General features: G+C 42.2%; 1 protein-coding gene across 1 annotated transcript in view; it reads right to left on the reverse strand.

Annotated features, from left to right (window-relative positions):
• Positions 1 to 350: 350 nt before the first annotated feature.
• The window catches only part of LOC143974845 (alcohol dehydrogenase 1), a 62,824-nt gene continuing 46,801 nt past the window's right edge, over positions 351 to 16,373 (reverse strand). The window contains exons 7-9 of the mRNA XM_077476602.1: positions 9,507 to 9,642; positions 5,948 to 6,086; positions 351 to 953 (exon numbers count right to left, since the gene is read on the reverse strand). Coding sequence (XP_077332728.1) covers positions 929 to 953; positions 5,948 to 6,086; positions 9,507 to 9,642 — 300 coding nt within the window. The 3' untranslated portion in view covers positions 351 to 928. The remainder of the gene's footprint in view (positions 954 to 5,947; positions 6,087 to 9,506; positions 9,643 to 16,373) is intronic.

A 16,373-nucleotide genomic window follows, 5' to 3' on the forward strand; every position in this document is an offset into this window, starting at 1 on the left:
GTTTCTTATCTGAAAAAAAAAGCCTAGGCTTATGAAATTATGCACAGCTCTCTCTCTCTCTCTCTCTCTCTCTCTCTCTCACACACACTCTCTCTCTCTCTCACTCTCTCTCACTCTTGTGAGAGTTTATAATGGAGGATGAGCCATTAGAGGGCCAATGAGAGCTGCATAGTTGGAGGTGTGCCTCTGTATGTCTGTGTAAATCCAGGAAGTGAACAGGCAGCAGCTTCAGCTGCCCAAGGTTAAAATGGATGCAACCAGACTCAGTGGAGGGAGATTTCTGCAGCATATTTGGCAAGTACAGAATTACAGTATATATAAAATAATATGCAAAGTGGTTGGAGGGAAGCTTCAGAATGGCAAAGATGTTTTTATTACAAATTGCGTGAGCAGACTGCAGTTCCTCCTTAAGTTGTTATGCTATGCAATCCGGTGCAGACAAACGCACTTTGTGATCTGCTTTTGGGTTGTTGGCACTCGCAGCAGATCACACATTCAGTGTGGAAAACACGTACAGAATGCGGATTTCCCGAACCATGTTCTGGTGTGGCACTTGAACTTTCCAAATACCATCACCCCATAGGAGGGGTGGAAATGTGTGATCCCAAATAACACCACCCTTTGCAAGGTGAACAGTTTAGAAACTGAAATATTAATTCACATGGACAACAACCATGATTAAAGTACAAAAATTACAAAAAATATTTTTATATCAAAAGTTGTTACAAAGGTTTGTTGTTATTATGCATAATGCTGCATCTAGGTGATATAAAAATACTGAAGACAAAGTACAGACCATTTTTATATGTTAAATCAAAATCACGTATTGGAATATAGAAGAGGTTAAGCATAATGATTATTACTGAATCTTTTTCATAGTTGAAATCATTCGGAGTTTGTTACCAGATGATCTTTGGATCATACAGCTTCAAAAGGTTAGAATTGTGCGAATACTAGAAAAAGAAAGATAGGATAGGTTAAAAATTAATTGTAACTATCATACATTTTATTAGAGACTGTCAAGAATCCTAGATAGGGATCAGCCGAACACCACCCAGTTCCGTTTGCACCAGTACATGAGAACAGGCAAAAAGTTTGAGCGAACATGCAAACCCTATTAAAGTCTATGGGACACAAAGATAAAAAATCAAAAGTGCTAATTTTAAAGGCTTATATGCAAGTTATTGCTATAAAAAAAGTGTATGGGGACCCGGGTACTTCCTCAGGGAACATGTATCAGTGCTAAAAAAAAGTTTTTAAAGGGACCGTTTTTTCAGCAGTGATCTTAACGATGCTTAAATTGAAACAATAAAAATTAAATATTCCTTTAAATATCGTGCCTGGGGGGTCTCCTTAGTATGCCTGTAAAGTGGCACATTTGTGCGATGTGTAGAACAGTGCCACAGCAAAATGACATTTCTAAAGGAAAAAAAATGTAATTTAAACTTGCTCACGGCTGTAATATATTGCCGACTCCCAGCAATAGAGATGAAAAATCAAGGAAAAAATTGGGGGGGGGGGGGTTCCCCCCCCCCAGGGTCTGGTATGGATGTTAAGAGGAACTTCACTCCAAAATTTTTCAAAAAATTGATGTGGGTCCCCCCCCCCAAAATCCTTCTCAGACCCTTACCTAAGCATGCAGCCTTGGAGACGGGATGGGGGAGGTTGCGAGTGAGCACCCAGATCCCAGCACTCCCCTATGGGAATGGGTATTGGGTACCTCTACCCATTCACCAAGAAAAGTGTCAAAAAGTAAAAACCACAATAGACATTTTTGACAATTCCTTTATTAAAAAAGAAGAAAAAGTGTCCCCAAAGCACACTGAGAGCAAATGGCCTGGTATAGTTTAGGAAGGGGCAGGGGCGCTCGCTCGACCTCCCCCACCCCTTTACTGGCCTGTCAGGCTGCTTGCTTGGATAAGGGTCTGATATGGATTTTGGTAGGGACGTCAAGCCAATTATTTTTTTTTTGATTCGAGCATTGGGTCCATCCTTTATCCAAGAGTATCCAGTTCGGCTCTTACACCTGTTTACCCCCTATTGAAGTTTAAATAGGAGTGGACCGTGGGAGGAATCACATTTTTAAAGGAACCATAACGGGTGTTTCCGTCTGCTGGTTTCCATCGGCGGTTGTTCCGGCTGTCTCCCGGCTCCCTCTCTATTCCAAGGCTATCTTGCCATCGTGCCACCCACTACCGGGGATTCGGCTGAGGCTTCATACCTTTCATTTGGTCCTACACGAGCTGGGTTCCCCACTTCTAAGTAGATTTCCCAGGTACCCATGAGGGTTTTACCATCGCAGCATTTCTTCACCAAGCCAGCCTACCCCTGACCGCCTCCACAAGGTATTATCGCAGAGGGGAGCACATTTTATAGTATTTCATTAATGCAAGGAGATTTTAATTGTTTCCTCGTTTACAACATGATATCAGTAAATAGACACATGATTTTATCCTATTGAATTTACAAAAGAAATAAAGTTTTTTTTTAGCATATCATTTTTCTCATAATGTATCAATAATTTAAAGTTCTTACTGATTTAAAATAAAACAGATACACCCTAAACCACATATTTTTTAATAGTAAACCCTTAAAGATAACAATGTATATACAGCATCTCACAAAAATGAGTACACCCCTCACATTTTTGTAAATATTTTATTAGATTTTTTCATGTGACAACACTGAAGAAATTACACTTTGCTACCATGTAAAGTAGTGAGTGTACAGCTTCTATAACAGTGTAAATTTGCTGTCCCCTCAAAATAAACCAACACACAGCTATTAATGTCTAAACCGCTGACAACAAAATTGAGTACACTCTTAAGTGAAAATGTCCAAATTGGGCCCAAAGTGTCAATATTTTGTGTGGCCACCATCCTGCACTGCCTTAACCGTCTTGGACATGGAGTTCACCAAAGCTTTACAGGTTGCCCTGGAGTCCTCTTCCACTCCTCCATGACGACATCACAGAGTTGGTGGCTGTTAGAGACTTTGCGCTCCTCCACCTTCAGTTTGAGGATGCCCCACAGATGCTAAATAGAGTTTAGGTCTGGAGACATGCTTGGCCAGTCCATCACCTTTACCCTCAGGTTCTTTAGCAAGGCAGTGGTCATCTTGGAGGTGTGTTGGGGTTGATATCATGTTGGAATGCTGCCCTGCGGCTCAGTCTCCAAAGGGAGGGGATCATGCTCTGCTTCAGTATGTCACAGTACATGTTGGCATTCATGGTTCCTTCAACGAACTGTAGCTCCCCAGTGCCAGCAGCACTCATGTAGCCCTAGACCATGACACTTCCACCACCATGCTTGACTGTAGGTAGTTGTCTTTGTACTCCTCACCTGGTTGCCGCCACACATGCTTGACACCATCTTCACCAAATACTTGGCCTCATCAGACCACAGGAAATGGTTCCAGTAATCCATGCCCTTAGTCTGCTTGTTTTCAGCAAACAGTTTGTGGGCTTTCTTGCGCATCATCCTTAGATGAGGTTTCCTTCTGGGATGACAGGCATACAGACCAATTTGATGCAGTGTGCGGCGTATGGTCTGAGCACTGACAGGCAGACCCCCCCACCCCTTCAACCTATGCTGCAATGCTGGCAACCCTCATACATCTATTTCTTAAAGACAAACTCTGGATATAATGCTGAGCACATGTACTCAACCTCTTTGGTCAACCATGACGAGGCCTGTTCTGAGTGGAACCTGTCCTGTTAAACTGCTGTATGGTTTTGGCCACCATGCTGCAGCTCAGTTTCAGCCTCTTGGGCCGCGTACACACGGGCGGATTGTCTGGCCAACTAAGTTCGTCAGACAATCCGACAGACAGTCCGTTCAAAATTTGCATGAACGGACTTGACCACACACGATGAGCAGACAGTCCGCTGAAAGCGTGCGCGATGACGTGTACAGCACGTACGACGGGACTAGAAAAACGACGTCCTATACACTGCAATGCAACCTTCGGCCGTGTAAATCCTTTCTGAGCATGCGCCATACTTAGTTCATCCAACTTGCCTACACACGAGCGGACTGTCCGCTGAAACCAAGTTTGGACGGACAAAACCAAGTTTGAACGGACAAAATTTCGGAAATTCCGTAAGACTTTGTTCGTCAGACAGTCCGCTGAAAAAGTCCGCTGAAGCCCACACACGAGTGGATTGTCCGCTGAAACACGGTTCAGCGGACTAAGTTGGACAGACAATCCGCCCGTGTGTACGCGGCCTTGGAAATCTTCTTATAGTCTAGGCCTTCTTTATGTAGAGCAACGATTCTTTTTTTCAGATCCTCAGAGAGTTCTTTGCCATGTGGTGCCATGTTGAACTTCCAGTGACCAGTATGAGAGAGTGAGAGCAATAACACCAAATTTAAAACCTGCTCCCCATTCACATCTGAGACCTTGTAACACTAACCAGTCACGTGACACCAGGGAGGGAAAATAGCTAATTAAGACCAATTTGGACATTTTCACTTAGGGGTGTACTCATTTTTTTTAAAGCGGTTTAGACATTAATGTGTGTTGAGTTATTTTGAGGGGACTGCAAATTTACACTGTTAGGCCTCTTTCACACTTGTGCAACTTTTCCTGGGACTTTGGACATCAGAGGCGCATGACAAGTCTTACCCCATGATTCGCAATGTGAACCATTCATATCTCATTCATATTTGATACCATTCGAGGTCCATGGACCTGAAGTTTACACAGGCATTCCCTGAAATTGTGGCAAAATCGCAGTAAAATCGTGCGGCAAGCTTTGCACTCACTACTTTACATTGTAGTAAAGTGTCACTTCAGTGTTATCACATGAAAAAATATATTAAAATATTTTAAAAAATGTGAGGGGTGTACTTACTTTTGTGAGATACTGTATTTGTACATGATATCTATCAAAACACATGTACATGATATCTATCAATTATTTCACTGTTTTGACTTTTGGCGCATATCACATGGCATATCGGTATGCTGTTGCTTTTGATGAATTTTATGAAAGGGTGAACTGGTTTATCAACATTATACAGTAAAGGATTTGACCCTAATTAATCCACAATGTGTAAAATGCGACCTTAAATTGGATGCTGACCAATTTTCTTTTTTTATTACATGGCTTACCTCTGATCAGGTCTTGTATTTCGTCAATTGTTTTTTTTTTCTATATTCTGTGCATAAATTTCATAAAAAACTGTAATCCCCTTCACCGCCTGACCATCATGCTGATACATGAGGTATGCATGGAGTCCCAAGCCAAAGAATGTCTCCCTCAAATTGCCAGTGCCTATTATCCTCGTTTCCACTGATCAGAACAGTTTAGGTCGGTACAGTTTGGAAGGGTTATAATGGTCCGGCCTATTCAGTTGAGTGTTTCCACTGTAAGTCGGACCACCAGGGGCCATATGGGGTTTTAAAAAAATGCCTTTGATGTCAGTATTGACATTTTTTTCTGTCTTACAATCAATGGAATGTATTGTGTGATGCCAGTAGCTCCGCCCTAACCGTACTGTACCATTTTCTATGGCCCCACATCTGAAGCAGGACCATGAATGGTGAGGTATGGTTCAGTTGTATGGGCCGCTTTCATAATGGAAACACTCAAAATAGCGTACCATACTGAACCAAACCGAACCGATCCGCTCAGTGGAAACAAGGCATAAGGCACTGGGCTTTTCCACAAGGAAAGGGTGCTTAATTTCAATTTATCTGCCTCTTATTGCACCTTTGCCCCCTTATAACCCTTACCCATTCAACCTGGTCACGCGCCAAATTACCAGACCAACACTAAAGAGTATTTTGTCTTATATCAGCACTGTGGGGCCTTGCATACTTGTAATCCTCAAGCCACAGGAGTCCAGTCTATACATCTAGTTTGCCTGGTATCCATAGAGAAATTAAATGAGACTTTGTTCCTCTTAAAGCAAGGTTCACATCGAATGAATTGGTGACATACCTTTTTCCATTTCGCAGGAGTTCAAATCCTTCATTAATCTTCTCGAATGGCATATGGTGTGTTATAAGGGGATCCAAATTAAATTTCTTGTTGAGATAGTCATGTACCAATTTTGGTACATCATCTTTACTCTTCCAGCCTTTACAAAGAAAAAAAAAACAGATGAATACAAGTAAATACCTTTGTAATTTTCTACCTGTTATTTAAACTGGGAACCCCTGAACAACAAATATTTGATTTTGACTCAACGCAACACAATGAATTGTGATAGATTAAACCCTGTTACAGAAAAAATAATCCCATATATACATATTATGTTCAATATACACTGAGCAAAATTATAAATGCAAGACTTTTGTGTTTGCCCCTATTTATCATGAGCTGAATGCAAAGATTTATGACTTTTTATATGTACATAAAAGGCCTATTTTTTCACAAATCTGTCTAAATCTGTGTTATGCTGGCCATACATTATACAATTTTCTTCTATAAATTTCCTTTAGATTTACCAAAACCATATAATATAAGGTCAAATCTAAACACTTTCAATTTGTGTGCAATCAGACAGGCCCTTGTACTACACAGTTGAAGGTAAATCTAAAGGAAATTGAATAAGAAAATTCAATGTTGTAAGGCCAGCTTTAGTAAGCACTTCTCCTTTGCCGAGATAATCCATCCACCTCACAGGTGTGGCATATCAAGATGCTGATTAGAAAGCATGATTATTGCACAGGTGTGCCTTAGACTGACCACAATAAAAGGCCACTCTAAAATGTGCAGTTTTATCACACAGCACAATGCCACAGATGTCGCAAGTTTTGAGGGAGCGTGCAATTGGCATGCTGACTGCAGGAATGTCCACCAGAGCTGTTGCCCTTGAATAGAATGTTCATTTCTCTACCATAAGCTGTCTCCACAGGCGTTTCAGAGAATTTGGTAGTAGATCCAACTGGCCCCACAACCGCAGACCACATGTAACCACACCAGCCCAGGACCTCCACATCCAGCATCTTCACCTCCAATATCGTCTGAGACCAGCCACCCGGACAGCTGCTGCAACAATCGGTTTGCATTACCAAAGAATTTCTGTCCAAACTGTCAGAAACTGTCTCAGGGAAGCTCATCTGCATGCTCGTCGTCCTCATTGGGGTCTCGACCTGACTGCATTTCGTCATCGTAACCAACTTGAGTTGGCAACTGCTCACATTCGATGGTGTCTGGCACTTTGGAGAGGTGTTCTCTTTGCGGATTAATCCCAGTTTTCACTCTACGGGGCATATGGCAGACAGGGTGTATGGCATTGTGTCGGTGATCGGTTTTCTGAACTTTGTGGCCCATGGTGGTGGTGAGGTTATGGTATGTGCAGGCGTATGCTATGGACAACGAACACATTGATGGCATTTTAAATGCAAAGAGATACTGTGACGAGATCCTGAGGCTCATTGTTGTGCCATTCATCCACGACCATCACCTCACCTTGCAGCATGATAATGCATGGCCCCATGTTGCAAGGATCTGTACAAAATTCCTGGAAGCTGAAAACATCCCAGTTCTTGCATGTCCAACATATCATGTCACCCATTGAGCATGTTTGGGATGCTCTGGATTGTCGCGTACTACAGCGTTACGACAGCGTGTTCCAGCCCCTGCCAATATCCAGCAACTTCGCACTGCCATTGAAGATGAATGGACCAACATTCCACAGGCCACAATCAACAACCTGGTCAACTCTATGTGAAGGAAATGTGCTGCACTGCATGAGGCAAATGGTGGTCACATCAGATACTGACGGTTATACAGTTTTTGGACCCCCCCCCAGTACAGTAAAACTGCATATTTTAGAATGGCCTTTTATTGTGTCCAGCCTAAGTCACACCTGTGCAATAATCATGCTGTCTAATCAGCATCTTGATATGCCACACCTGTCATGTGGCTGGATTATCTCGACAGAGGAGAAGTGCTCACTAACACAGATTTAGACAGATTCGTGAACAATATTTGGGAGAATTAGGCCTTTTGTGTACATAGAAAAAGTCATGGATCTTTGCATTCAGCTCATGATAAGTAGGGGCAAACACAAAAGTGTTACATTTATAATTTTGCTCAGTGTATTGATATTGAATATTAGGCAATATTATCATATTCAATATTTGTATATATCTATGATCTGTGCAGCATATATCAAGGTCAGACACATGACCCTTGTCAAAAGCCCAGAACAGTTTAATCATTTACTAACAACAAGAACTCTTAGCCCTTGTACACACGGTCGGAGAATCCGTCGGAATGTCTCCTATCGGACCGTGTTGTCGGATAATCCGACTGTGTGTGGTATGCATCGGACTGATTCCGTCGGAATATCCATCGGACCCAATTTTTCCAACTTGTTGGAAATATTTTCCGACCAACTGGTTCGATCGGACATACTCCGATCATGTGTAGAGAATTTTGATCGGACCAAAGTGCCACGCATGCTCAGATCAAATTCCTACATCAAAGCTATTGGCTACCAGCCTGAACGTAGTCCCATCATAACGAAATTACGTCATCACGTTCTGAATGATCGGATTTTTCGACAACTTAGTCCGACCGTGTGTATTCAACAGTTTCGGACAAGATCCGACGGGCAAAATCCGACGGGCAAAATCCGACGGGCAAAATCCGACGGGCAAAATCCGACGGATTTAGTTGTCGAAATCTCCGACCGTGTGTACAGGGGCTAAGAGGTTGATTTACTAAAGGCAAATAGACAGTATACTTTGCAAATGCAGTTGCACTAGAGCTTGCTAAGTTTAACTTAGCAAAGAATGTCCAAACACATACAAGGATTGGATGGTGAAAGTCAGCAGAGCGTCCACTCAATTACTAAGCTCTAGAGTAGCTGCACTTCCAAAGTGCATAGCCTCTTTGTCTTTAGTAAATCAACCCCTTTACAGTTAACCATGGTTTCCTCTATAGATACAGTAGAGGATTAAGAGTAGTCACCCCAGTGATTGTGTGTATTGCACAAAATTACCAGATAAAAATAGGAGGGGTAGTCTGAAAAAGAAAACTATTGAAGATTGAAGTCACCACAGCAAGGTACTGATATGCAACAATATATATATTTTTTTTTCTCTGGGGGGTAGTGGAGATTTGATAAACTTTAACTTTTCAAGTACCCTTAATTTTAAATGCTTTGAAAATATTCAGTCCTTCAGAAACCAAAGTGCAACCAGGTGTGGCCAAATTTGCTCATTTACAAAAGATTTTTAATGCTGGCCATATACATGGTAATTTAGCAACTTCAGTTTATTTGAACCAGCTTTTTGGCTAATCAGATCGAAGCATCCAATCAACTTTCCTGAAAAGTGACTACATAAACAGTTTTTGCAGTTGATTAAAACTGATAGAAAAATTGCCTTCAATGATGGACTCAAGGGTCACTCTAATTGTGACTGCATTGGTTGTCATTGTATGCCAGTAATTGTTTATTGAAAATATAAATTACACTCTACAGTAAATATAGTCCAGTGGTGCACGTTAATAAAATATCATGCAATTCTTAATTTTACATTACCTCCAAAAACAGCTCCAGTCAAGATGCGCCCGGTTAGAATAAGCAAGGGATCAAATGACATCACAGCAGATGACGGAGCCAAGCCAACGATGACAGTTTTTCCACAGCCAAAGTGGGAGGATGAAAGGGCAGAGGTCTAATAATTTAGAAAACAATCGGTATTCACTAAGCATAATTGTAAAACAGAAACACCATTCATAAGTACATTGCAAAAGCACATAGCCAACACGTATCAGATGTTGACAAACCCTCAAAATAATTTGCCAAAACAAGTTCACCTCTATGGTGTCTGAGTAAGTTGCACAAACGTGCCTCAGCCCTTGTTGCCCCTTGTGAAGAGCAGCTTTTTATAATTAGGGATTTTTTTTTAACCTGCCAAATATATGGTAAATATGCTTATAATTAGGTTGGATGTTAATTAAATGTAGCGCAAATGTGTGAAAAATATTCTATTAAATTCTTTATAAATATGACTTAATATGCATTACCTTAGGATTAAACACCATTTACCCACACCACTTTCGTTAAGCCCTTTATTATACTTTTTTTATGCAAAATTGTCTATTTAATTTTTTTAAGTACTAATGTTTTTACTACCAAGAGAAAAATGATCCGTGTCTTTTGTTGAATTAAATTTTAGCACTATAACATATTTAATATACTGCTTCAAGGATTAATCCATTTAACATTTAGGGGTTGTGTATAACTATTCAGTTAGTTAGAATTGTCAGTGGAAAAAGAGTGTAAATAATTTAGTTTTCTTTCATTGGTTTACCCAGCCAGCACTGTCTGAACTTCTAACACAAAAAGTTGAGCTGGCCATACATGTTTCTGTTTTTTTTGTTCAACCAGTGAGCTAAATGAAAAAAGTGACCAGTCTCCCTACCCAGTATCCACACATTTGATGTTGCAATCAAAATCATCTAAGCGCTATGCCTACTCTCCATTGACAAAATCTGCCAAAACACATTTTTTTCATATTGTATAGAGTAATTAAGAATTAACCTCCTATTAGCATTTTATTAATGTGAGTCTCCATCACTAATGGGGACCATGGCAGCAATAAGAAAAAAAGTAAAAACAAAACAAAAAAAAACACTTTTTTAGAGTAAGGAAGGTTTAGAATATCGCTAAAGCTAAACTGAGGACAAAAGCAATTAGATTTACCATCACTCCCCCCCACCCCCTCTAAGCACTCCTTCCAGATGATAAGTTTTCTCTTCCTTGTGAAGTCCATTTGTAAAGTTGGACTTAATAAAATATTATTGTGCTGCCTGTGTTAATTATTTTTTGGGGTAAGTGTATTTTCTGCTGTGTTAGTTGCACAATTTTATTGATTCTGCCCAGCAGAAGTGGTGCTGGTGGATAGGTAGGAGTTAAAGGATATCCAAAGGTTAGTTTTTTTTTTAAACAAACGTGTCATACTTACCTCCTCTGTGCAGTTGGTTTTGCACAGAGTGGCCCCAATCCTCCTCTTCTGGGGTCCCTCAGCCACACTCCTGGCTCTTCCTCTACTCGAGTGCCCCATTGGAGAGCCGCTCTTCCTTTGGGGCACTCATGTGTGGGCTCCCGTGTACTGCTGCATCACAGACAGCAAGACTCTGCCCTGCCCCCCGGCTCCCACGTCATTGGATTTGATTGACAGCAGCAGGAGCCAATGGCTGCGCTGCTATCAATCTATCCAATCAGGAGCAAAGACACTGACTGGTGTGCTCGTCCCCGTCGCTGGAAAGACCGGGTTCAGGAAAAACGCTAAGGCTCTGTTCACATCTAGGCGTTTTTGGGCGTTTTTCTGCTCTAAGCCTCAGCTTAACAAGACAAATCCCATTCATTTCAATAGCCCCTGTTCACATCTGAGCATTCTGTCCCGTAAAACAAAACGCCCATCGCTCCAAAGAGTACATGGGCTTCTTTTTTTACAGATTACAGGTGTTTTACTGCTTTTATATTGGTGACCTTTTAACCTTGTTAACACCTGTGCAAAAATTCTGCAAAACTCTGCAAACACTCTGCAAAAATGCCTGTAAAATAGCAATGCCTAGATGTAAACGGATCATGAGGGTTTACAACTCCTTTAACGCTGCTAGTCAGGCTTTCCTTTTTTGAGAAGCACTGCCCTCTGCTGGACAAAGCATATAAAAAGGAAATGGTATCTAGGCAAAAAGGTCTTTGGACTCTGCATGGGAAAAGAAAGAGAATGCTGCTAAGGATGTAATAGGTCACTTTGTTACTTCCCCACTTTGTTCCAAATGATATGCTAAATAGACTTATGGACTGATGGACCTTTCTCACCAAATTAAGGTATGACTATTTCATGGGGCACTAGAGGCATCATTAACCACTTAAGCCCTGGACCAATTGTCAGGCTAAGGACTAGAGGTCTTTTTACAATTTCGCACTGCACTGCTTTAACTGGTAATTGCGCAGTCATGCAATGTTGTACCCAAATTAAATTTGCGTCTTTTTCTTCCCACAAATAGAGCTTTCTTTTGATGGTATTTGATTGCCTCTGCGATTTTTATTTTTTACAATATAAATGGAAAAAGACATAAAATTTTTTAAAAAATATATTTTCTACTTTTTGTTATAAGAAAAATTGAATAAACTCAATTTTAGTCATACATTTAGGCCAGGGCAGTACAAAATCACCCTAAATGACCCCATTTTGGAAAGTAGACACCCCAAGGAAATTGCTGAGGGGCATGTTGAGCCCATTAAATATTTTTTTTTGTCCCAAGTGATTGAATAGTGACAAAAAAAATCTTTACAAAAAGTTGTCACTAAATGATATATTGCTCACACATGCCATAGTTATATGTGGAATTGCACACCAAAATATATTATGCTGCTTCTCCTGAGTATGGGGATACCACATGTGTGGGACTTTTTGGGAGCCTAGCTGCGTACGGCACCCCGAAAACCAATCACCGCCTTCAGGATTTCTAAGGGTGCAAATTTTTGATTTCACTCCTCACTACCTATCACAGTTTCAAAGGCCATAAAATGCCAAAATAGCACAAACCCCCACCCCCCCCAAATGAACCCATTTTGGAAAGTAGACACCCCAAGCTATTTGCTCAGAGGCATGTTGAGTCCATGGAATATTTTATATTTTGCCACAAGTTGCGGGAATATTACAAACATTTGGGTGGGTGTTAGCGGTACTGGCACTAACCTAGCGCTGCCTGGGGCGACGTAGACCCTATCTGACCCTAAAACCTAATTGATACAGTATCACCCGCCGGGTGATCAGGGGGTTAAACCTTTATTGGGTAATAAATGGCGGGTGCCCTGATGCTATAAAAAGCAAACTAACTAACCAGCGTCACTCGTAACACTTATACGGTGATCACGGGTGAAAGGGTTAACTAGGAGCAATCAGGGGGTTTAAACCTTTATTAGATAGTATATGGGGGTACCTGACGCTATATAAAAACCTGACGGGGAACCTAAATAAATAAATAACTAACTGGCTAACCAGCGTCACCAGTGACACTTATACGGTAATCACTGGTGAAAGGGTTAACTCTAGGGGCAATCAGGGGGTTAAAACCTTTATTAGGTAGTATATGGGGGGTCCCTGACGGGAAACCTAAAGAACTAACTGGCTAACCAGCGTCACCAGTGATACTTATACAGTGATCACTGGTGAAAGGGTTAACTCTAGGGGCAATCAGGGGGTTAAAACCTTTATTAGGTAGTATATGGGGGTCTATGACGCTATATAAAAACCTGACAGGAAACCTAAATAACTAAATAACTAACTGGCTAACCAGCGTCACCAGTGACACTTATACGGTGATCACTGGTGAAAGGGTTAACTCTAGGGGCAATCAGGGGGTTAAAACTTTTATTAGGTTGTATATGGGGGTATCTAACACTATAAAAACCTGGCGGTGAACCTAAAAAATAACTAGCTAGTGACACTAATGAAGCGATCAGAAAAACGATCGCTTAGGGACACTGGCAAAAGGGGGTGAAAGGGTTACCTGGGGGCCAATCAAGGGGTTAAACCATTATTAGGGGGGGTAGGGGGCTACCCTTGACCTAACACTAACTGCCCTGACACTTTTTACAGTCACATCTGACACTAAATGCAGTGATCAGTAAATAAATGATCACTGCAATCATTGATACTGTGACTTGGGGCAGGGGGTGATCGGGGGGTGACCGGGATGAAAAGTGTGCCTATGTGTACCTACGTGTCAGTGTAGTGTTGGTGCACTTACTATGATGTCTTCTCTCCTCGCCATCCGGTCAAAAAGAACGCCACAACGAGAATGACATCACTTCCTCCTGCCTGTGTTTACACTACACAGGCAGGGGAAGCTTCTCATTCGCCAGGAGCGGTCACGAGGGGATGGCCAGAAACCAACAGCCCTCCCCTCATCCCGCATTGCTCCTGAAGCGAAACGGACCACCGCAGCCAGCGGGAGGGGGTCCGATCGGACCCCCCACCCACTGGAAGGCAGGCACGTACGGGTACGTGCATGTGCCTGTCCGTGCCATTCTGCCGACGTATTATTACATGCGGCGGTCCTTAAATGGTTAAAGGGCAGACACAATTAAGGGCACAGAGAAGAGCATGTACAGGAATATGTATGGAGGATGTTGCTGAGAACTGTTCATCTGTTACATCCAACTACCTCAGTAAGAGAACTTTATTAAGTCAATCTGCCTGATCTGAAGTCACTAAAAGCGTGCATGCATGGCATATCAAAGAACAGGAATTAGACGTGGGGGTGAAGAGAAGTCAGTGCATACACATTGCAAGGGTCTAACCTGCAGTGGAAGGAGAGGATGCAATGTTATTTTTGACAGGGGCAACCAGCATAATGTTGGGTGAATGAATGAATGAATGAAATACTTATATAGCGCACAATGCAAACTGAATCGCCTCTAGGCGCTGTGGCGAGCTTTGATCATCTGCTAAAAGAGGAAGGTCTTGAGTTTTTTCCTAAAAGCCAGGTGATTTTCTTCCAGGCGGATGTTGATTGGTAGAGCATTCCATAGCCGAGGCCCTTGGACAGCGAATCTCCGATCACCCTTGGATTTATACCGGGCTTTGGGCACGAGGAGGGGGTTTTTGTTGGCTGATCGAAGACGGTTTGGTTTGTAATGATTTATTTTCTCCATTAGGTATTGCGGAGCTTCTCTATGCACGCATTTGTGGGTGAGGCAAAGGGTCTTGAACGTGATCCGATTTTTTACGGTTAGCCAATGTAAGCTCCTCAGTGAAGGAGAAATGGATTCCCAGGGTTTTTTTCCTGTTATCAGCCTTGCCGCCGTGTTTTGGATCAGTTGTAATCGCGCAAGTTGATATTGTGGTAATCCTATGTAAAGCGAGTTTGCGTAGTCCAGTCGTGAATTAATGATTGTTCCAACTACCACTGCTTTGTCATTCTTTGGGATAAAAGGGATGAGTCTGCGAAGCATGCGCAGCAGATGGTGAGATCGACTGACTACAGATCCTATTTGCGCATCCATTGACATTTGTGCGTCTAAAATAACCCCGAGACTCTTCGCTTTGGTCTTTGGGGAGATAGTCTGCCCAAAGACGGTTGGTGGAGACCAGGAGGTTTTGGTTGCGGGCTTATGATTTTGGTGTAAGATAAGAAGCTCTGTCTTTGATTGGTTCAGCTGGAGGGAGTTGGTGGTCATCCAGTCCTCTATTGATTTGAGGCAGTTTTCAAGTTGTTGTTGGTGATCTTTTTTTCCATTGATCCGGAAATAAAGTTGCGTGTCGTCAGCGTAAGAGTGGAAGCAGAGATCTGAGCATCTGATGATTTGAAGGAGTGGGCGAATGTAAATGTTGAAGAGAACGGGTGACAACGGAGAGCCTTGAGGGACTCCGCAGGTGACTGCCCGAGTTTCGGAGAGGAATTTTCCTAGTTTCACTGTCTGTGACCGATTTCCTAGGAAGGACGCGAACCAATGGAGATCTATGTCTTGGACTCCGGCTACTTCTGTGAGGCGGACGAGTAGAGTATTGTGATCTACTGTATCAAACGCTGCACTTAGGTCTAGCAGTACGAGGAGACACGGCTCTCCGTCATCTGCTGCTTCGAGGGCGTCATCCCAAATCTTGAGGAGAGCTGTTTCTGTTCCATGACCCGGGCAGAAGCCTGATTGCAGCGGGTCCAGGAGTTTGTGAGTATCCAGGTGAAGTTGTAGCTGATGTACTACAGCTTTCTCCATGATCTTAGAAATGGTGTTGAGGCTTGTAATCGGCCTACGGTTGTTTGGATCCTGAGGGTCCAGGTTTGGTTTCTTGAGTAGAGGTTTGACAATGCCTTGTTTGAGGATGCTGGGAACAATCCCTTCGTGGAATGATCGGTTTATGAGGTGGGTTATGGTTGGAGCCACGATGTCGGAGCATTCTTTCAGTAGTTTTGTGGGGATGATGTCAATAGGTGAGGTACTGTCACGCAGTTTATTAATGATGTTTTTTGCGGTGTCTACGGTAATTGGGGATAGTGAAAATTTTGGCGGTTGCGGTATGTTGGTGCGGACATCCTCTTTATGTATTTGCTGGCTGAGGTTGGATGTTTTCTTCTGACAAATTGTTTCCCTGATGGTTTTGACTTTATCAATGAAAAAATCCGACAGTTTGTCACAGTAATCCTGGGATTCGCTTTCTGGGGGTTCTAGGCACACCGGATTCATTGATTGATTAACCAGTTTAAACAGTTCCTGTGGTTGGTTTGCGGCCGTTGAGATTGTATATGAGAAGTGGTCCTTTTTGGCTTTGAAGATTGCTTTCCGATAATTCTCTGTCAGACCTTTGTAGTTAAATAGGTTTTCCTCGGTGGGATTTCTTCTCCATGTTCTTTCCGCTCTTCTGCGTTCTTGCTTTAGTACGGAGAG

This window comes from Lithobates pipiens, unplaced genomic scaffold (genome assembly GCF_037356315.1).
Source record: "Lithobates pipiens isolate NorthernLeopardFrog02 unplaced genomic scaffold, aLitPip1_a1.2 Scaffold_13, whole genome shotgun sequence".
Taxonomy (NCBI): domain Eukaryota; kingdom Metazoa; phylum Chordata; class Amphibia; order Anura; family Ranidae; genus Lithobates; species Lithobates pipiens.